General features: G+C 39.1%; 1 protein-coding gene across 1 annotated transcript; it reads right to left on the minus strand.

Annotated features, from left to right (window-relative positions):
• Positions 1 to 2,901: 2,901 nt before the first annotated feature.
• Positions 2,902 to 16,841, minus strand: LOC139141807 (uncharacterized). The gene is made up of 13 exons (XM_070711468.1): positions 16,405 to 16,841; positions 14,278 to 15,956; positions 13,158 to 13,435; positions 12,873 to 13,028; positions 12,365 to 12,459; positions 10,895 to 11,140; positions 10,458 to 10,602; positions 9,072 to 9,208; positions 8,551 to 8,798; positions 8,047 to 8,233; positions 7,155 to 7,423; positions 6,864 to 6,940; positions 2,902 to 6,082 (listed from the first exon to the last, which is right to left on the minus strand). Exons 1-13 carry the CDS (start codon positions 16,433 to 16,435, stop codon positions 4,765 to 4,767), a joined length of 4,866 nt encoding a protein of 1,621 aa, XP_070567569.1. The 5' UTR covers positions 16,436 to 16,841; the 3' UTR covers positions 2,902 to 4,764.
• Between the last annotated feature and the right edge of the window lie 4,928 nt (positions 16,842 to 21,769).

The raw sequence follows: 21,769 nt of genomic DNA on the forward strand, positions 1-21,769 counted from the left end.
AAATCAGCAATTGAAAAAACTCACCTCAAATTTTGTAAGAACATTTTACAGTGTAATAGACAAGCTTGTAATGCCGCTGTGAGGGTGAACTAGGACAATTCCCACTTCTACTTGAGATCAAACTTAATATTGTTAAACACTGGCTTCATATCGTACAACTGCCACATTATAATCTCGCAAAAGAAGCTTTTCTGGAGCAAATGGTAAACAACACTAACAATAGATCCTGGTTTAACTGTTTAAGTGCTTTAATTAAAGACAATGGAATGGACTTTCTCCTTGATAAAGCTCCATCACTTAAACACCACAAAGTTATAACTGGATTAATGAAAACAAATTTAACAAACAATTATGAGGTCTCTTGGAAAAAATTGATCACTGATGAAAATAGTAAACTAAGAATGTATGCCAAAATAAAGCATCATTTTAGATTAGAACCCTACTTAACACAGTTACAAGGTGAGAAAAGGAAATTACTCACCAAACTTCGCATTAGCAATCATGATCTAGCAATTGAAAAAGGAAGACACACTGTTCCAAAAACCCCAATTACTGAAAGATACTGCAATCAGTGTAACACCAACAGTATTGAAGATGAAACACACTTTTTATTAGTCTGTCAGAATACAAAGTCCAAAGAAAGAACTTTTTCAGTAAAATCAACTTCCCAAACGACAATACTGAAAATCAGCTTATTTCTCTACTAACAAAACAAGAGTTCTCTTTTAATGAACAACTTGCAGATTATATTTTTACTTTATACAAACAAAGAAATACCTAGTTATATTTATTATTAGCTACTATTATTATACTGTAATACTTTCTTTATTGAAGAAAATTTTAACTTATTTTTGTATCACACTTTTATTGCCACAAATGTGATGTAAATCCTATATTTACAAGCAAGCAATAAAATATTATTATAATACACAGTAATGGTGTGCGCGGGCGAGAGCAAAGCCAATTAACGGGCTCGGCAAGCCTCGCTCATTAATTTTTGGCTTTCCTCTCGCCCTTGCCCATAAATAAACGTTAATGGTCAGCGCGTCGTCCGTTATTTCTATAATATTTATACAGTTAATTTTGTAGCGTGTTCGATGAGGTCTTTCTGGACTTTTTTTGCAAATCGCAGAAAGCAAAGAAAGATGAGAATTTCTCTGTCATTGGCACAAAAAGTGTTCTAGGCGCAAAAAACCGCAAAAAATCGTCAAAAGCAACATAACCTCCCTCCTTAATATAATTTGCTCACATTAATCTCCAACTCGAATCATGTTCCAGCTAAACGGGGCGACATAATTTCCGACTTACTCCGTCTGGTGTTCTCTGTGTGTGATAAGCAAGTAAATGATATAATAAGACAGAAATAACAATAAGAAAAATAGAAAACGCTACATAAAGAAATACTTCCTATACTTCGAACACATCGGCCAACTGGTCCGTAAAACTCTCGCTCCTTCCAATGTCCAGAATAAGTTAGTCAGTTCCTTTGAATGAGCCGCCACTCTTAACCAGATCGAAATCTATAAAACAGTGTTTATAGTCCACACTAAAATGCTTTATATTTCCATTAACCCATGAATAGTTGAGCAAAAATCAGTGACATCATATTCACACAGGGCTCGAAATTAACTTTTTCCCCGGTAGTCCACTTGGGCTAACATTTTCTGAAGTTGGTAGTAACTCAGTGACAATGGCTGGTAGCCCATGCATATTTTAGTCCGGGGATATCTTTTTGCGCTATAACCAGACAAGAAAAGCTATTTTTCAAGATTCTGTCCATGAAGTGAATTTTCTAGTCGTTTGATGTGAATACTTGCACACCTTTAAACTAAAGGAAACAGGTATAATGGACGATAGTGATACTCAAAAGTTTGATGGTTGTTGAGGCCAATCCAGCTTGGGTAATGACTGCATTTAGCTCGTCCCAAAGTGATGACTGAATTTCAGGTCCCAGGCTAAGCCTTGCTAGTCCGTGTGGGCTACCTTTTATTTTATGGATTTTGGTAGCCCCAGAGAAAAAGTTTGTTATCTGTGGACGCGGGACTGCCGCTAATTTCGAGCCCTGTCATAGCATGTAAATATAACAGGACGGGGGTCAAAGCAGCGTCGTTTTGACTATGCGGAGGCCAAAAATCAGTAAACATGGCACAAAAAGGCGATCTGCGCTTTTTCTCGCGTAAATGCCTAAAACACTCTCTGAACGGCCTTTTAGCGCATTAGCGCGCTTGGTTGGAAAATAAGGGACAGTGCGATATATAACGTTAGTTTGGAGTGTCCAGAGGGAGGGCGGGGGTGGGGGGGGGGGGGGGCGTTGGCTCTATATATGTTTGTAATATGTTTGTTTGCAGCTCAGGATAATAAACGAATAGTTGCGCATTTTCGACATGGTTCTAAAACCACTTTACGCATAAACATTGATTATCATTATAAATATTTATCTCAATGGTATATGGAGGTAGTATGTACTTGAAATTCACAATCAGCAGGAGTTTCGTGTGTTCAAGAAGTATTTGTACAAACCACAGTCACCTGGGATCTATTCAGCTCTGGGCCTATGCGCCCCATAGACCTGTGTACAAACCACAAAGACACGCCGAGCAAGTCAAGAGAGAGGGCGCACTTTGCTAGGAAAGATCAGCTCCTTCCCTATCCTGGCTGACTGGGTGTGGTCGCATGCGACTGATGGAATTCCCAAGTTATTTTGGGAAATGGATTGACAATAAATCACCAAGCGCATCATGCAACGTCATCATCACTCGAACAATGTGGCAAGTGTGTTAGCCAGCCACGCTGACTACACGAAACAAATTATTCTTGTAAAAACGGTTGATTATTGAGCTCCAGGTGATCACGACTGCATTTTAAGCAGTCAATCCGTTCATTGACCATGTGACAACAACACTCGTGCATTGTGATGTTTATTTATACACTGACTGGTACAGAAAGTGATTCTGATTTGTCAAAATATTCGAACACACTTTATATTACAATGCCTGAAATTCTTGCCTGCAAGAACGCATTCATAAGATTTACAAACCTATATAACGTATAGCGTTGTTATTGCCCTGAAGGAAAACTTGAAAACGTAAAGAATTTTAGATGAGTATCTATCAAAGGACGGTAATTAATCATTTGATATCAAACTGTCAAAGTTCTCTAGGTTTTTATTGACATCAACAATTAAATTTAAAGACTGTGATTCGTAGAGAAGTTTCTTTAAAATCATTGATGTATTTCCATGGTAACGTAGTACGACAAGGAAAGTGTAAAGTGTATACTCATTGATGCTTTCTCTGCTCAATCAAAAAGTGTGTACATGGAAAACACAACGAACTCCAGACGATTTTTAAGTTATTATGAATTAAAAACCAAACGCGATTTTCAGACTGCACAACCTTTCATCTGATTTAAATTAATCGTCGTGATAAAGCAACATACGAACTTCACCTGCACAATATATAGAAAGGGAATTTTTTATTTCAAGAAAATTCACCTCGCTATAAAACAATTTAATCAAAACGTAGAACAACACAATTTGAATCCTAACTTGTAGCTGCTGGTTGAGCAGGTGTTCTGATGGCTTCTGTCATATTTGACGCTGTTTGTTCACTGTGGTAGTTCAAAATTGTGACTGATAAATCGTACTCTGCAAACAAACTAACTAACCTTCGATTAAAATACAGGAACACGATTGGCACTAATTTGGGATAATATATTCATATAAATTGTCATAATACATTCATGTAGTCATATTGATTTTATAATCTGCAAATGTAAGCTCATCTACTTTTCGTTTTTGCAATATACTTTCTTTTATGACATTTGTAATATTGCAACTTTTAACTATAGGGCACCTAATCATTACGTTTGAAAAATTTTAAAAATATATAGCTACAGTTCTCCCACATCAGTTCCAATCGTGTTACCTGTCAGGTAATTATAAAATGACTGCAAAACGGTCAAAATAAATAACAACTGTAGCAAACGCTGTGCATCGTCATGTCTGATACCTTACTAACCACAGCATTGAGCTAAGAGAAATGAAACGACTTAACGGAGTAGGTGCTGACTGCAAATCCGGCTTCCGTATATTTAATTCTGCGTACCAAGTATTCTAGGAGTCCGTCCAGCTAAATTTCAGAATCTCTAAATATTGACTCAAAGAAGGAGTATTTCTATTTTAAAGGGCCAGGGTGACATAAGGTGCTATGGCTCAGATCGACCAGCTGACAATGCAAGATATTACCTAGAAAGAAACCTTTCAGTTTCCCTTAAAGTTGAATGCCATCACTGTGTATTCCTTTGAGTAAAAATCATTTGAAAATCGACGCTGGATCGTAAGTTTTTAAAATGACAAAAGTGTCAAGAGTGTGGGTAATATTCAGATTGCATAAATTGTTCAAATTTGAAATTGCTGCAGTACGATTATTCAAATCTCGATAAACAAAACTATGACTTTACTGTATACTTTGTATCTATATATTTCAAAGCCCTTGTACGACAAAAACGAAGCGAACAAGCTGCGTTTGCTCTTGAAGAATCATGAAAAGCAGTGCCCCGATATTTTGGTCGATCAAGCTCCGACATGAATCTAGCTAGCAGAGGATGATAGGTGAATCTAACTCTGCCTAATCCATGCATATTAAACGCACGATTGCATGAGAATTTTGCAATCCTCATACACTAATAGCTAGCTAATCTGAGACACAAAATATCGACTTCAACTGTCTTTAAAGCATTTCTATACTGGCTGTTTGTCCGTGTTTAAGCGTTTGCAGTGGCGGCATCTTCATCTCTCCTGTTATGACTGTCCCAGGGATCAACATGTTCTGATTGGGCGGCAGTCAGGGGACTTCTTTCGGACGACTGCGAATCTGAATAATCCCACGTCATCGACACGTTGTCGTAATCTGCCCTGTTACGTCGACGATAGCTGATCGTACCAATGGCTATAAGCATGATCACCACCAACACTCCAGCAACGATTATGCCAATCAACGCATTCACTGAGATGCGACTACCATCGTCCTTTTCTTTAACATCTTTCTTGCCGTCCGGACTATCCGGAATCGGCATTTCATGAGGTTCTGGCCCATCTATCTCGTCATAATCGCCATCTGACCAGTCAGGGGAGTCAGCTTCAGCGTCTGCAGAGTAGTTATGAGGAAAGGATCGTGGTGGACATACCGGAAGGGAGCACGCCAAAAACGAATATGACATCTGAAGGTGGATTTCTTTCACCTTACGTGTGTCGATATCTGGGTTGTACTGAGGAGAGACGCTCAAAGCCCAAGGGCCTATGGGACTTAGGGCGACGTAATCACTTGTATCATCCACGCTGACCCGAGTGTTCTCAACATAGACAATATTCACAGGTTTGCTAGAGGATTTTCTTCCTGAATACAGCGTCAGATCTTTCACGTTGTAGTCAAACAGCATGGTTCTTGGTGCATGTGTGAAAGTCCACGGTTCACCATTCTGGTCATACACCATAGAGGATCCGTAGCGTTTCAGCCACACTCGAAGTCTGTCGTCGCGCACTTTGACACCTGGAAACCATACACGAACATCAAGCATGTGCACATGTGTAAGAGGGGCTAACTGATCTTCTTTGCCGGAAATTGCAAACCATAGTTCGCCAGTACGGTCCATGTTTTCAAAGTCTGCAGGGAAGTCTTCTCTCTTTAGGACTATGCTGTTGGTCATAGGCGGTGCATCCTGGTTGAACAACTGGACTTGATTGCCGATCTGTTCGATCTTGTCCAGCATCTGAATTCGTTGATTGGCCAGCCAGGCTTCAAGAAGTGCTACTCTAGTGTCATCGAACTTGAAAACACGATTCTCCAAAAACTGGTAGTTGTAGGCCTCTTGGAGGCGTTTCATCTTATCCACGATTGCGTCTTTCAGATTGGTATAGACACGACCCACTGCAATGGCATAATCGATGACGGTAGGATCATATCCCTTACCCATTTCACTTCGAAGTCGCGACTCTTCAAGTTGTAGAACCTCGTACTGAGCATCCAGCGACGCAATCTTTAGCACAGTTGAATCATGGTGTAAGATCTTGTCATTCACAGACCTGAAAGATTAATCATGTGAATACAGACTTTGAGGTGATATACGATAATTTGCCAGAGGGAACTCTTTGTTTTCCATTTATGACTTGATACTGGCTCACATACACACAACTCACACACATACAACCCACATTATTTTCGAACAGAAAAAAAACCACCTATCCATCAATAAAGTATCGTTGAAACCTCCGGAACGAAAGTAATATGACTCGAATCGTAAACACTGTTACAATCACATGGCAGATCACGATCTCCAAAAGGAAGGTAGTTTTCTTTGAACTTTTTAGCAGGTAACTATAGAGTCTGATAGTTGCTCTTGAAGATCTTGTGACATCGTCTTCAGTGACTATGAAAACAGACCACCCCGCCTTGTCAATCGCCGAAATGCAGACAACCAACCCTTGAGTATTACCGTACAAAATGGTTGACAGTTAGAACAGGCAACAAAATGGTTGACAGTTAGAACAGGCAAAAATTAATACTGTATGATTCATTTTCCTGTTCTCATCACCATCCACCTACGATCCATCAAGTAAGGTTTTGACTTGTTTGTTTAACAATCGTGCCAACCATCTGTGCCCGTTTTTTTCTAATATCTCTATTTGTTCTCTGCATTCACAGCTAGTCTCGCTTCTACTTTCGCACTCAATTATCTCTTCTAACTGATCAACTGAGTTTTAACAACTTTGTGTGAAAATGTTCAACATTTATCAAACAAATATTCCATCAAGGAACCGTCACTATGAAAATCATTTATTGCCCTATTACGGGTAATGAACTTACTGGGATATATCCATGTATGCCTGGATACGTGACTTTGCGTCTTTGCACTCTGGAAGGAACAAATACTGCTCCAATAACTGTGAACAAAAAAGAGGTACAATGACGTCACTAAAGTGTTAAATACGCGTGATCGAAAAAAAAATTGCCGGGAACAACACAAAAGCCATTCATTTGTAAGAAAATTGACACCAATATATTTCCTCGGTGGAGTTACTTGCAGCACAGTTAGAGATGAAAACATTTACCTCACAATGTATCTTGTCTAATATCCATGAGTCTATAATAGCTCACCTTTTGTAGTTCTTTTCCATCGGCGACAATCTTGACCGAGTTTTCTTCTCCTTGAATTTCAAGAGCTTGCTTAATTTTTTCATACTCTTCTTCGATAGAATCAATGGTTGTCACAATTGTACCCTTTGCTTCGTTGTATATTCCGCCAATATCTTTGATAATGGTGTCGACGCCTTTGATTTTGTCGAAAATACTCTTTCCTCGGAGCTCTTTCACTGATTCAAGAGCTCCAACGAACTCACCAAAACCACCCGCCAGTGATTGAAATCCTGTGTGATATTAGCAGTACGTTAATGCCAGAAATTTATGTAATTATTTCTAACTTGTGACATCTATTGTCCGTTGTCACATGAAAATGATATCAATTTAAGAAACTAGTGAGGTTTTGAATATTACAAGTCATTAACCAGTTCACACCCTACAACTGATAGCAATGAGTTTGGGCCGAACCATTGTAGTGAACGGGTTACACATTGAACCCTATCAATCCTATAGTTTAAAAAAAACTAAATATATTTGTTATTGATTTTGTTGTCTTGGTTGTGTGTTGTTTTAATTGGCTTTCTTGTCCGGAAAACATATTTTATCTGTTTTACTAAAATCCCCCTGTCAGCGACCATGTATATGGTTTCAAACTGCATCAAATCTGCGTTGGAGTTCGAAATAAATAAGTAAATAAATAAATAAATAAATAAATAAATAAATATATATATATATATATCGTGAAAATCCTCAAAAATCATCATCATCATCATCATCATCACAACAACAACAATAATAAAAACAACAATAGTAGCAACAACAACAACAACAATAATAATAATAATAACAACAACAACAACAATAACAATGGCATGAGCTCCTTGAGGCGAAATTAAAATCTGGAACTGACCTCCCATTGCTATGGTAAACACTTTAACTACGGCACCAATGATATTCAGTATGTCCTTGAAAATCATCTTAGACTTCTTTTTGACCAGGTATATATCGACGGCGTTTTTACAGTTTGCTGAGATACCTTCAGCTGACACACGAGCTTCACGCTGTAGATGGATCAGCTCAGACAGTTCCGATTTGATCTGACAATACAGACAGTATACACACATCAGTGGTAATCATCGCGGGAAAATAGGATGTTTAAAGCGATATGAATCATGATCAGTGAAAATGACTTTTTGAGTGTTATAAGATCCTGTATACAACAAAAATACAACAAAAACGAAAATGCATAAAAAGTTGCGGCTAAAGGAACGTAAATACATGGATTCAAGTTTGTGTAAGATTTTAAATTACTGAAAAATGCAATTCAAAAAGAAGAAATTCAGATTTAATAGTAAGAGATGAAGACTGACAGAAATGAGAGATATATGACACGGACATTTATTTTTCTAAATACCTGTTGAAATTCCTGAACTTTGTCTTCTCTGGCTTTATCAAGGACATCCATGCTATATTCATTGTGGCCCATACACTCCTGAATAATGGCCTGTCTTCGTTGCATTTCAGTGGCTTTGTCAAAGTAGACGTTGTAGTCAGACTCCACGTGTCTGGCGTAGGGCACGATATCATTGGTCAGGTAGTCATAGATACTATTGTATGAACTTAGTGGCATGTTATTTGGTCCATGTGCCCAGTAATCAAGACCTTGAAAGAAATTTAAAAACATGGTGGCGGTAAAGAATCAACCCAAGTGCCTTCTTGCAGATAATCCCCATCGGAACCAACAAATCGATCATCGTCACGTTTGTATGAAGACCGAAAGATATGACCGAATATATAAAGGCTTGGTTCAGACACAGTTTCTCCTGTGGTTTAGACTGGCAATAATTCAGCTTAGGGTTGTAAATTAGAACGTCACATTTATAGATCAAGGTCTCCATACACAAAGCACGCCATAACCACAAAATAATATCTTACCATGTGCTATTTGCCTCAGATATAACAAAGACTGGTTGGCGTATTTCTGCAGTTCAAGGTCACTGGAATATCTGCCCGTGTAGTACACCCACAGGTAAACATCTCTGGCTGATGAAAACTCGCCATTCTTGTAATACCTACGCCAAGAAAAATAGTAAAGGTGTTATGTCAGGAGTGTAGTATTGGCCTACGGAGGGAAAAAGATCTTTTCTTACCCTAATTTTACGCAGAGATACGTGGCTATTAATTAATATTATTTCTGTCTGGATTCTTAAATTGTGAATACTTCCTAAAGTGGATTGATCGTGGCGTTCAGGAAACCTATGTTCACTTGGCAGAACGTGAAACCAAATTAACGCTGTACAAAGGTCATCAGTTTGCAATGGTCACTCATATTAGTCTTATCATTGTACTGGCATTCATTTGAGCATGAAGGAATGGTGGAACAGACGTGGTTAGAAGAAATTCCTCTGAAAATCAAGTCAACATAAGTCAACATTAGCTGTAACTGTTGACTAATTTTTCACTACTCTGTTTCAATGTATCAACTACAGAATTTTACCATAATCCGATCATCATGACCAATGCTCGGTGTCCTGCTTGCCAACACACCTGTATATATGAAATGACCATTGTTATTGTTGATAAATGTATTCTAGTCCGGACCTGAATACAAAAGTTAACTTAAAGAATAACAATGCAGATTACTCTATAGGGTATTTTTATGAGCTAAATATTAGGAATTTCTCCATGGTTCAGGGATTCTTACCAGAAACTGCAGATGATACACAGAAACAAACAAAATAAAAAATGACCAAAGTTACAGCTAATGGATCTTTAAGTCGACAAAAATGTAGTACTACAGCAACACTATATTTGTGAATATGGGGTGTGTTTTTCTTTTAATGCCCACAATTTATTTCTTTTCCCGCGAGTTAAAGGAGGATTCGGCACCATCAAAGGTAAAAAATACTCTCGCACAAAGTTATCTTAACTTCTCCGTATAGGCAATGGCAACAGTTTAATAGTTAATAGTGTTATAGTTGAACTGTAAAGTTTACTTGCCACGGGGAAGATATGTCGGCAGAACAGACAGTTGTAGCGTCTTTGATTTCACGTTTGCAGAAGAGAAGGGGGTCGACGGAATTGCGCCTTTGCGACTTACTTGTCTACAAACACTGTATTTCATGCACGATATCTACATGCATGGGATGAACATAGTCAGCAACTATTAAATTTTACGATATACATCATAATGAACAAGCTCTAACTTTCATCGATTGCCAACGTAGCTTGGATAAGTTTACACTAGTCAGTTCCATACATCTTTTGAGCGCTGTTCCGACGATACCCTCCCTTTAAATAGAATGAGAAGAGAAATCTTACTTATTTCCTTCTCTCAGGGTCACTTGAACCATTTCCTTTGAGATGTACTTTGAGAATTCTTGGATGTCGATTGATCGAATAACGGCTGTGCCTTCGGGACCCTTCTTGGCTTTGGCCGCTGGTGGCGCCACAGCTCCGCTATCACCTGAAAGGAGGAAACGAAACTTTCAATCTGTATCACATGACGATGACATAGTTTGCGGAAAAACTTCCATCCTTGAAATGAATGATATAATATGACGGCTTGCAAATAAAGCACGATAAACTTTTCATATAGCCTACTTTACATAATCGTAGGAAGGTTTCCCATCTTTGTTTTTGTACAATTGTGTTCATTCTCCAGTAAGAGTAAGGGGTTTTAATTGTTGTTTTGACTTCTACTTCTACGTAAGACTATGAATTCAATTAATAACTGGTCTTATCAAAGTTAAAATTACCTTTCGGTCCGTTGGCACCGTTTGAGCCTTCGCACTTCTTCTTCTTCCACCATAACATTCCATGTGACCTACAATTTGTCTTGCTTCCCATACCGCCAGGTCCACCAGGTCCAGGTTTACCTGGCTCTGCCTGTTCACCTGGCTCTCCGCCACTCACATCAACCGATGGTACGCTAGTTGTATACAGAACGTAAATGTCCTCCCATGTCTGATTAAGCGTCAAAAAAGTGACGTCACCACCGCGTCCTGCGTGTGAAAACTTTTCGATTAGCTAATGGAATTTCTTAACGACTGAATGAACCTTACACACATGTTGAAATTGAAACAGAGCAGAGAGATTGCCAATAAAACGTTCGCAAGCCGCTTTATGGCGGGCGGGCAATTTTTTCTATCTTGTCAGCGGTCGACTAAAGGGCAGGTGATAATTATTTAAATCACCTGCAACATGAGCGCAGAAATGCTATTATTTTGCTCGACCGTCATCTTCGCTAACCACTGGTGTTTATTTAGACAGGGACCCACTAAACAATTGATGTAACTGAGTTAGGGAGATAGGAATACGCCGACATAACCAAACCGTTCAGATTGACCAGATGGTGTTTTGACAACCCAGGTCCGTGGAGTTGCCGTGTACATATGCCCAACAGGGCTCTGAGAGATAAGGATTAGGTTTTTGTAGGGGTTTGAAAAGGGAAGGGTTATATGGTAGGCAGATGACAATGGGAATCTTTGTAATGGGAGGAGGGCGGTGTACAAGTGGTTTGTAATGTCAAGGGTCCAACTGAGTTTTTTCAGTGGCGATTGGGAGAGGAAAAAGTTTAAATCGTCAATATTACAGCAATAAATAGCTTTCACTTCCCTTCCTGATTTTCATTTTGTTGAAATTAAGAAAGAGTTTCTATGGTTACAAGTTAATCGAAATCGGCTGAGTGGCTGGTCCTAATGAAGCGAAGTTGAAAACCAAGTAGCAAAACACGGTCGACATATTCAATTTAATACAGATGAGAACAATGAAAAGAAAAACCCAAAGTAATTACGAGGAAGAAGTAGACATGGTTAAATTACTATGAGGAAATAAGAACGTCGATCAAACGCTTCCATATTTTGGTCATCAACCTTTGAAACAGAAAGACTGGAGAAGAAAACATGCTCGGAACTAATATCGGACAATTTGATCATGAAATGGTAATATCTTCACTTTCCCCAGTTTTCTTATTTGATCTAAGTGTCTTTATTTGAATATGAATATGCCAATGTTGTAGGTCAGTTCAATCTGTGACCTCCCCCTATAGGCACGCTGGAGAAAAACACCAAAACTTTTTACTTCATGTAATGATTTCAAAATTGGAAACGTTGACAAAGGTTAATAGTGTTCGTTGATGCTATGTGATGCAGTACAGTGTTTTCTGGATAGAAACATATACTAGTGACCGACAAAGTGACTTCCTGCGACGGAAGTATTCAACTGACCTCCATCACCAGGTTGGCCTGCTTTACCAGCGTCTCCACCTTTGCCGCCTTTATTGCCTGTTGTTGAACGGCCCCTACAACACGCATCATAGTCTCTGTAGGAGAACCGAAAGTCAAGTAAATGTATAGCTGTGAACTTCCGCACAGCAATGACACCCACGTACACCGACTGCATATTGTAAATTTCAGCGTGGATTATAAAAGACACGAAAACAGACAAATGAGAACTAGGTGTCTGGTAACGTTAATGACTTAAAACAAATAAAGAAGAATAGATTTTTATCTGTCACGTGTAATCATAAAGAGGTGATGACGTCATGCATAGGTTTTGCAAGAAGACTAGTATTTTGAATCAATATAAAGAGGTATCTAACATTGATTTCAACATAAAGTTTCCATGGAAACATATGAAGTATTCAAAGCATGAATTGTTGAAGTAAACGGACAAAGGAAAATTATTTTCGAGCGTAATTGAACATTCAAAAATTAGACAATGTAAAAAACATACGTATTTGGTGATCCCGCAGCGCCCTCACGACCATTGCCACCATCCTGTCCCCGTCCTCCTGGACCTCCAGTTGACATGACCTCAAGTTGACCTCCGAAAAGGAATGCGATGTGCATCTTTACGTCCCCACCCTGGTTACCGTTACCACCTTTGGCGCTTTCAGAGAAGAGAAAAAACGAACATTTAAACCAAAATGGATCCTTACGTCAACAAAGGATTTTTAAAACATCCAAAGAACATTTAAGAATGATTATTTCGGAACAATTTTAAATATTAAACATTTACCCGTCTTGTCCAGCCTCGCCTGGTGACATGCCATCTCTTGCTGCTAGTTTGTGATCCGGTTGCCCTGCCGACTGGTAAGAAGCGTCGATCGTCGCTTTCTCGCCGATCACAGTCAAGTTTACGGCAGTGATGTAGACATTTCGACCTTTCCACTTTATGTCACCTTTCACAGTCACAGTAACAGCTTGCAGATAGAAATCCTTGCAGGGGTCGTAGATGGCGTTGTCAGGGCCAAGGAACACCGAAGTTGCTAAAATTTCCACACGGTCATCGGTTACCTGGATATGACACACACACAAAAAAGGGAAGTGTTATTCAGCTGAATTCAAACAAGCTCAGTTGCTTTCGGATACTTCATAAAAATTCTTGTTTCTCCGAGGCTGGATGAGCTCAAATCGTCACGTTGACTTTGATTCAAGCGAAATGTTATCGATGTTTGCCCACTGGGTAAAGACATTATACATCGACGGTTTAGTGTCCGAATTTGACGACCTTATCTGTACTTTTGTGTAAATTGATGTAGTATGCGCCTCGAAAGAGAAAGACCTGAACTGTTGCTAGAACTTTCGCTCATTTATTTTTGGAAAATATTATAACATTTCTGTTTTATTAAATAACCACGATCATTATTCAAGGTTTAGAAAGGGGTCTATTTACAGTGAACTCAGTCCCTACATAAGTAGATTCCCGGAAGACAACTAACAACGGAGCCGTTTGACATGAAGTGATGTTGTAATGGCATAATGGTAACACCCAAAAAGCAACATTACAGGGAACAGACCACTGCGAATTTTGAGTATTCTACATACATGCGAATAAACATGTCATTTACTTCCTAAATTTAAAACAGTAACTTCATTTTAAGGTTTCTGCAAAACACATGGCTCTGGAATAAAAAAAACGTTTCCAAGGAAAAATTCCTCTGTCGATAATTGAGATTGTTTCAGTTAGGAATTAAACATTTCGTTATCAATTTTACAAATGCAGAGGGGCAAAAGCACCATTCGTGTACTGCTCATTCCTAAAATACGTAGCAGATCTAGAATTTGTGTCAATTTTGTGACCGGTCAAACTGATATAACATGGCCCTGTGGATTTTTTTCACCCCGAAAGAGCTCACCTTTCTGTAAAAGCCATCCGTTATCGTAATATCTCTTGTTCCATTGGCCGGAGGGCAGGTAGGATCGCGAGTTGATGGACCATTTGCCATGAGTAGGCGTTGTTGTGGTCTGCGGTTTGGACCCAGCAACCCATGAGAAGTCATGGGTTTGTACGGCTTTAGTCGGGGTAGGCCTGTATTGGCTTTAGCTTTTAAACCGCCACCTGATGATGATAGAAGAAGCTTTGGTTTAGCCGATTTGTCAGGTTTGATCGGTGTTGACTTTGTAGCTTGCTTAGCGTTGTTCATGATGACGAATGTTTGGTTATCCATGGCCTTCGTCGACATCTCCTTCATCTCTTTTTCATCTTCCTCTTCAAGTTCATTAAGTCCGTAAATTTCAAACATTGTGCCGTTTTCTTTAAAGATCAATGTGCCATCACTTTCGTCAATAACAGTGTCCGGTTCAGACTTTACTTCGTCATAGAGTGCATCAATATCGACGCCATCTTTAAGCAAACTGAAGACGTTGATTTCCTCTAAGTTTGCGTGTTTGTCTTTCTCACCGGTAGCGAGAAGATCGTCTGGCTGCCCGGCTTTAGGAGGTATCCACTCATATGTGGAGTCAGGGATTTGCTCGAGACCAGTTCGTTTTGGAAGCAGATTTGACAGCCCACTTCTCTTCGGACCGGGAGGTACCCATGGAACGATATCATAACCAGTAGTTGGTTTGAGATCAACTGATTTCATATCCTGATTTGCTTCATGTTGTCCAATATCTAGTTCTTCAATGTAACGAATTAGTTCACTATCTGTCATTTCCTTATCGGTTTCTTGCTCGTTTCCTTGCGATATGCCTGCGGTTTCATCAAGGGGAATGTTTGACTGTCCGTCTTTAGGAGGTACCCACGGCACAATATCATAGCCAGTCGTTGGTTTGAGACCAAGCGATTTCTTATCCTGATTTGCCTCATGTTGTCCAATGTCCAGCTCTTCAATGTAACGAATTAGTTCACTGTCTGTCATTTCCCGATCGCTGCCTTGCTCGTTTCCTTGCGACATGCCTGCGGTTTCATCATGGGGAACGTTTGGCTGTCCGTCTTTAGGAGGTACCCACGGCACAATATCATAGCCAGTCGTTGGTTTGAGACCAAGCGATTTCTTATCCTGATTTGCCTCATGTTGTCCGATATCCAGCTCTTCAATGTAACGAATTCGTTCACTATCTGTCATTTCCCGATCGCTGCCTTGCTCGTTTTTTTGCGACATGCCTGGGGTTTCATCACGGGGAATGTTTGACTCCTCGTTGGCTTTTAATATATGAGGTGGTATATGGGGTCCCCACGGTATAATATTACGATAGTCTATAGACTTCTCGTCGGCTTGAGGGGGTACCCACGGTACAATATCGTAGCCTGTAGTCGGTTTTAGACCTGGTCGTTTGGGTAGAAGATTTGACAGCCCACTTCTCTTCGCACCAGGAGATACCCATGGTACAATATCATAGCCAGTCGTTGGTTTCAGACCATGCTGATTCGATTCGACACCGAGGTTTCTCACTCTTTCATCAATTTTATCTTCCTCTACGTCGAGATTAATTTTGCTGGTTCTACTTCCTGGTTGAATGAGGTCTGAAGAAACAGGTCGATCAAGCTCTTTGGCAGCGATGACATTGAGATTACATAATAGTGAAAGAGCCACTGGAATATAAAGAAAAACTCTGTAAATGAACATGAATTTAAATCATGAAGTGGTAATATCAGTGAGAGTATGATCCAACGAAACCTTTTTCCTTTCGTTTTCAATTTTATTGCGTTAGTCATCAAAAGAGCCGAAGCCAGAGGTAAAATTTACTCACACTTACGTATGGACCACCACTGATTAAATGAATACGGGAGACCGACTGAAAACTGCAATATCGAAGGTTTACCATCCATGAAAAGATTTTTGTCAGTCTATGGATAGGGCGTCATTGTAGTGTGGAGCTCATAATATACTATTTGGATTCATTATCGTCATGCAGGAGAACATGTTTTGCTGTCCGTCCCTGTGTACGATACTGTGATCCTTGCGTTATACGGCCTCCGACCACATATAACGCTAGGAAAACACAGTATTCTACGCAGGGCTATGCGTCGAATAGCTTACCCGTAAGCAATGCACAACACTGTCCGACCATTTTGTCCAATACCGCCAGATAAACGCTTGAGAGCTCCTGTGCAAAGTGTGAATAACCGACTCCCAAGCTCTAGCACAGACTTCTGTCTGTAAATGCTAGACGGTTTTTTTCGTCGTGTATAAATAGCGCACGGTTTTCTAGTGATGATACCCAGAACTCTCGGAAATCCCCGGAAGATCTATTGCTAGAACTTGATTGGTTAAACTGACCGGTACTTTTGTGACGACATCTTCAAGGCTAACTATTGGCTGCGAAGAAATGCAATCAACATCGCCAGAGGTCACTTGGTGGTCATCACCATGGCACCCTTCCGCACAGAAATTGCTTCCTTTAAAGGCCAGGGAGGTAGCACACTGCGTAATAATGAAAGACCTCGCCGTTATGGGGGAACTGTAAGTTTGAATGTGAAGCGTATTGAACACGGTTGCAATAATTATTGCAATGCTTACCCACCCTTGAAACGCGTAGTATCTCCCAGTTCAGCAGTTGTAAGGTTTTCCCATTCAATGTGGCAAAGGTGAAGCGTCGTCTACGAAATACTCCGTCCCACACGTTACTTCACATGCACACATTTCATAAACACGAACAAATGTAAAACGTTGTACAGGAGTATTGAAGTCTTACATGTAATCATGTAATATCATACTGAATATGCAGAGTCTGTGATACTGACACATTCACGTCAACTGATTACTCCTTTACTCCTTTAATTTCAGAAAGATTTTTAAAGGTCCTCAATAGGACGTCCTTATCATCAACGGCTTGGGAAAACCTTCAACTTTAGCCTCAGTTTAGTCGTCGGATAAAATTGTAACAAATCTCTTCTGCTACAGGCTAACTCCTAACCAAACCCACTCTTCCAGCGCCAGGTTTGTGTTTTAGAGTGACACATGCGTAGGTGGAAAATCCAGTTTCGTACCAGACAAAACAGCTCGACGACTGCGCATGCGTTGGTAAATGTGATGTACGTGGGCTAGATTTTTATTTGATCCCAAAAACGGTCATAAAGTTCAAAGATTTTTGATAAATATGAAATTGATCATGTTACTCTAAATGACAGTGACGTCATCGGAGACGCCTTATACATGCATCGTGCCAGGAAAAATTAACTTTCGGACTCCAAACAATTCTGTATGTTATCAAATCCTTAGAAATGTGGTTATTTTTATCAAATTTACTTTCTTTTTGGAACTTAGATTCACAAACATGTCCATGTTGATCCAACTAACGCCATCATAGGCGCTGTACACACGCATCGGGCCAGGAAAAGTTAACTTCCCGACTACAAACAATTTTGCATATTCTCAAATCCGGAGTCCTTAGAAATGAGGTAATTGTTACCAAACTGTGCTTTCCCCCCCGGGATTTAGACTCCTAAAAGTGCGCTGAAGTTACAGAATTTCCCTACCTATGAACCCTAATTCCAGGAGTGATGTTGTCGGAAATAATGTGGTTCATATAACATTGGCAGTAGTCACTTTCGTTTTACCTTCTGATTCCACAATATAGGCATCGTATAGCTTGCTAATGTGAGTGATTACACTCTGCTGTTTGTGAATGTTGTCTTTGCTTTATTTATATTTCAAGAGTTCTTTACTTTTCGACGGCGTCTTAACATCAGAGAACGCCGCCATTTGTTTCTCAGTGGATGTACATATATGGTTCAAAAGAAACAGAAAAACAACAAAAAGACAAATAAAGTCACAGCAGAATTCACAGGGCAATTTTTGCACAAAAGCTTTTCCCGCTTTCCGTTATTGAGGAAAACCTATGCTACAAACTTGTCGCTAAGAACGTATGCAAAACTCGCCGTTTCGGAGGACTTTTAAGTTTGAATGTGATATACAGCACATTGAACACGGTTGCAATAATTATTACAATGCTCATGCATCCACCCATGAAACACACAGTATCTCCCAGTTCAGCATTCTGGCAGTTTTAAAGTTTTCCCATTCAATGTGGCAAAGGTGTAGCGTCGTCTACGAAATACTCCATCCCACACGTTACTTCACATGCACACATTTCATAAACAATAACAAATGTAAAACGTTGTACAGGAGTATTGAAGTCTTAATCATGTAATATCATACTGAATATGCACAGTCTGTGATACTGACACATTCACGTAAACTGCTTTTCACTGCAATTTAATGTTATTCTTTTTAGAAAGATTTTAAAGGTCCTCAACAATACACCGTTATCATCTGTGACTCGGGAAAATCTTGAAAGTTATGTCAAGTCATAGCACATAATTATGTATAGTTATTGCACAGATTTACTGACTCTCCTAACCTCTTCACCACCATGGTATGACCCAACCCTATTGTTTGCAATTGTAAGTGTAGACCTGTTTACAGGGAAATGGGGTGAACAAAGCCATATTAGCTGTATCTTTTGCATATTTTTCGATAACTTTATTTAAAGATTGTTAGAAATCAAATGAAATTCATGTAACAATGCTTATCAAAGTTTGACCATCAAAAGTTTTCGAACACACAACTTAGATTTTTAAAACTGAATAATTGAGTTGCCACAAAAATATGGCAGCCACTAATCTACATGTATAAAGTGCCTGAATTTATTCAACCAATGTACACCATCACCAAGGATTGAAATAGTGACATTTTCAAAGACAATATAATTTAACAACGGGAATCTGAAACATCTCTCCGGAGAGTGGATGTTGTTTTGGTAAGTAAAATGCGACAAAGATACTGCTAATGGGGGTTTAAGACATTCGAAAGCTCACGGGATACAATTGAAGGGATGAATATGACAAGGGTTTCAAAACTTGACCTTTGAACCCCATCATGTTTTCTGTTATTCCACAACTTTAATGTTTTTCTACGCGTACACTTTTGACAGTTTGATTTTTCCGGGTTCAATCACGGACTGTGGTCCAATGTAAATAAACCGCCCACGAAAGTAATACATGAAGATTCGTTTACTTTTTATGGAATTTCATCCGATCTTTTAATTAGATTATTTATTATTATCCATCAATTTAGTTTCAATGACTTCACACACAATACCGCTTTAACCGTCAAATAAAATTGTAACAAATCTCTTCTACTGCACTGGATTAACTGCTGACCACTCTTCCAACACCAAGTTAGTGTTTCAGAGTGACACCTACATGCGTAGGTGGAAAGTACTGTTTCGTAGCAGATGGGGGCAGACAAAACAGCTTAAAGACTGCGCATGCGTTGGCAAATGTGATGTACGTGGGTTGAATTTTAACAATGTCACGTGTATACAAGCATCACTTGATTATATAAACATTTTTTGATTTGATCCTCCAAGCGATCATAAAGTTTTAAGATACTTGATAAATGTTAAATTGTTCATGTTACTCTAACTGACGCCATCGGAGACGCCTTACACACGCATCAGGCCAGGAAAACTTAACTTTCCGACTCCAGACAATTTGCATATTCTCAAATCTGGAGTCCTTCGAAATGCGGTAATTGTTACCAAACTATACTCCCCCCCCCCCCGGGATTTAAACTCACAAAAGTGCGCTGAACTTAAATTTCCCTACCTATGTGCACTAATTCCAGTAGTGATGTTGTCGGAAATGCTTATGGTCACTTTCGTGTTACCTTCTGATTTCACAATATAAGCAACATATAGCTTGATAATATATAAGGTGAGTGATTAAACTTTGTCGTTTGTGAATGTTGTCTTTGCTTCATTTAGCTCAAACGTTATTTACTCACGACTACATCTGGACACCAAGTACAGAGAATGCCTCCATTTGTTTTTCTGTGGATTCCATATATGGTTCAAAAGAAACAGAAAAACAACAAAAAAGACAAATAAAGTCACAGCAAAATTCACAAGACAATTTTTGCAAGGCTCTCTTATTCCGACCTGTAAATAATTTTATACTCTGAGGCCAATACTTCCCGTAATGGCAAGTCGTAACCACAATTCAGAGGTTTCGAATACATTACTTGGTGGATATTGAGTCTTTGTACCATACTTCGCTTTTCTAAAAAAAGGTTGAGTAAAAATCCAGTTCCGAAAGCCTCCGTCTGATCACATGTGCCAAATATATAAACTCGGTGGACCATGTGACGCATGAGTCATCATACGTCATGCACAAACAGTACTATGTAGTGGGTTTCACAGAATGAAAATTCGACCTTCGGACAAACACCGCGTGAACTATTGGTGTACATAGATTTGCAACCGAATGTTACAATGAGAAAAATTCGGCGTAAAAACTCTATAGTAAGCAGTCAATGTCATGAACAGTCATAAACAGATCTCTGACATTCTCTGCTAAGAATTTCAAAGCATGAAATAAAAGTTTCTGCAAGTTGAAGTTAAGGTTCAGAGTAGTTAGTTATAATGAGAGAGAAAGTAACAACGAAAGCAAAACCTACATAATTATGTACACGTCATAGGTAAGTGTTTCGTACGGCACATCGATAAGACAATGTCAGTGTTTTCCGCCAATGTTTGTATTAATACTAAAATTAGTAATGAACTCAGATATGACGACGTGAAATCGGTTACAGTTAGTCTCAATCCCTGCACTTGCTGTACGCGTACCAAAGTTTGGTTTTACAAGCGCAGATTTTTGCTCATTCGAATTCAAGGAACGTAAATTTCAGGGATTGTCAGAAAGAAGATTATTAGTAAGACACGGAGATGCGGAATCGAAATATGACATCTCTATTTGTGAAATGATGAGTGACGTCTCTGATTCCTGGCTTTGACCACATCAATTTGGTAATATTGCCGAATAATGACAAATTTGTCACCCTGGGTAAATTTTTACAGGTGTAGCATTTTAGCAAGCCATATTACCCATTCCAGACACCTGGTACAACCACTAAGCATTGGTTCAAGATGACCTCATTCTTATTGACGTATTTTACTATATTTCTTGGACTTGGTAAATTATTTACCTTAAATGATACTGATTACTAGACCTCTTTTGATATCATGTTGCGTGTTTTCGACAAATAAAAATAATGTTACCGTTTTCTTTTTCTGTTACGACTTAGAATGTGAGCTGACACAGAAAGTGTGTCTCCATCGCCTCTCTTTGAGTGCGTATCAAGGCGTATGAGACAAAATTGACAAAAGATCCGCAGTTTTTTGAATTATAAATACTCATTGTCAACCGGTTCCGTTCGGAAGGACAAAGATATTCCAACTCAAAAATATTTACAATATTTTGCTGGTATTCTGGTGGTGTGGGGCTTATCTTGAATCTTGTCACGGTAGAGTAAATTAAGTTATCACAACTTAGATTTTGTGCAATTTGTAAAGTTTTCCCCATTATTGGAGTCAACAAACGGAAAACGTTCATTTTGAATT

This window comes from Ptychodera flava, chromosome 10 (assembly GCF_041260155.1).
Source record: "Ptychodera flava strain L36383 chromosome 10, AS_Pfla_20210202, whole genome shotgun sequence".
NCBI lineage: Eukaryota > Metazoa > Hemichordata > Enteropneusta > Ptychoderidae > Ptychodera > Ptychodera flava.

What these genes read in the sequence shown, in the direction of transcription:
- LOC139141807 (XM_070711468.1), bottom strand. Translation starts at nt 16,435, where the DNA reads ATGGTCGGACAGTGTTGTGCATTGCTTACGG. An exon ending in ACCCTGAGAGAAGGAAATAA is followed by an intron (nt 9,209 to 10,457) that starts GTAAGATTTCTC and finishes TTCTTGGCGTAG; the next exon opens with GTATTACAAGAATGGCGAGT. An exon ending in GTTTACCATAGCAATGGGAG is followed by an intron (nt 7,424 to 8,046) that starts GTCAGTTCCAGA and finishes AATATCACACAG; the next exon opens with GATTTCAATCACTGGCGGGT.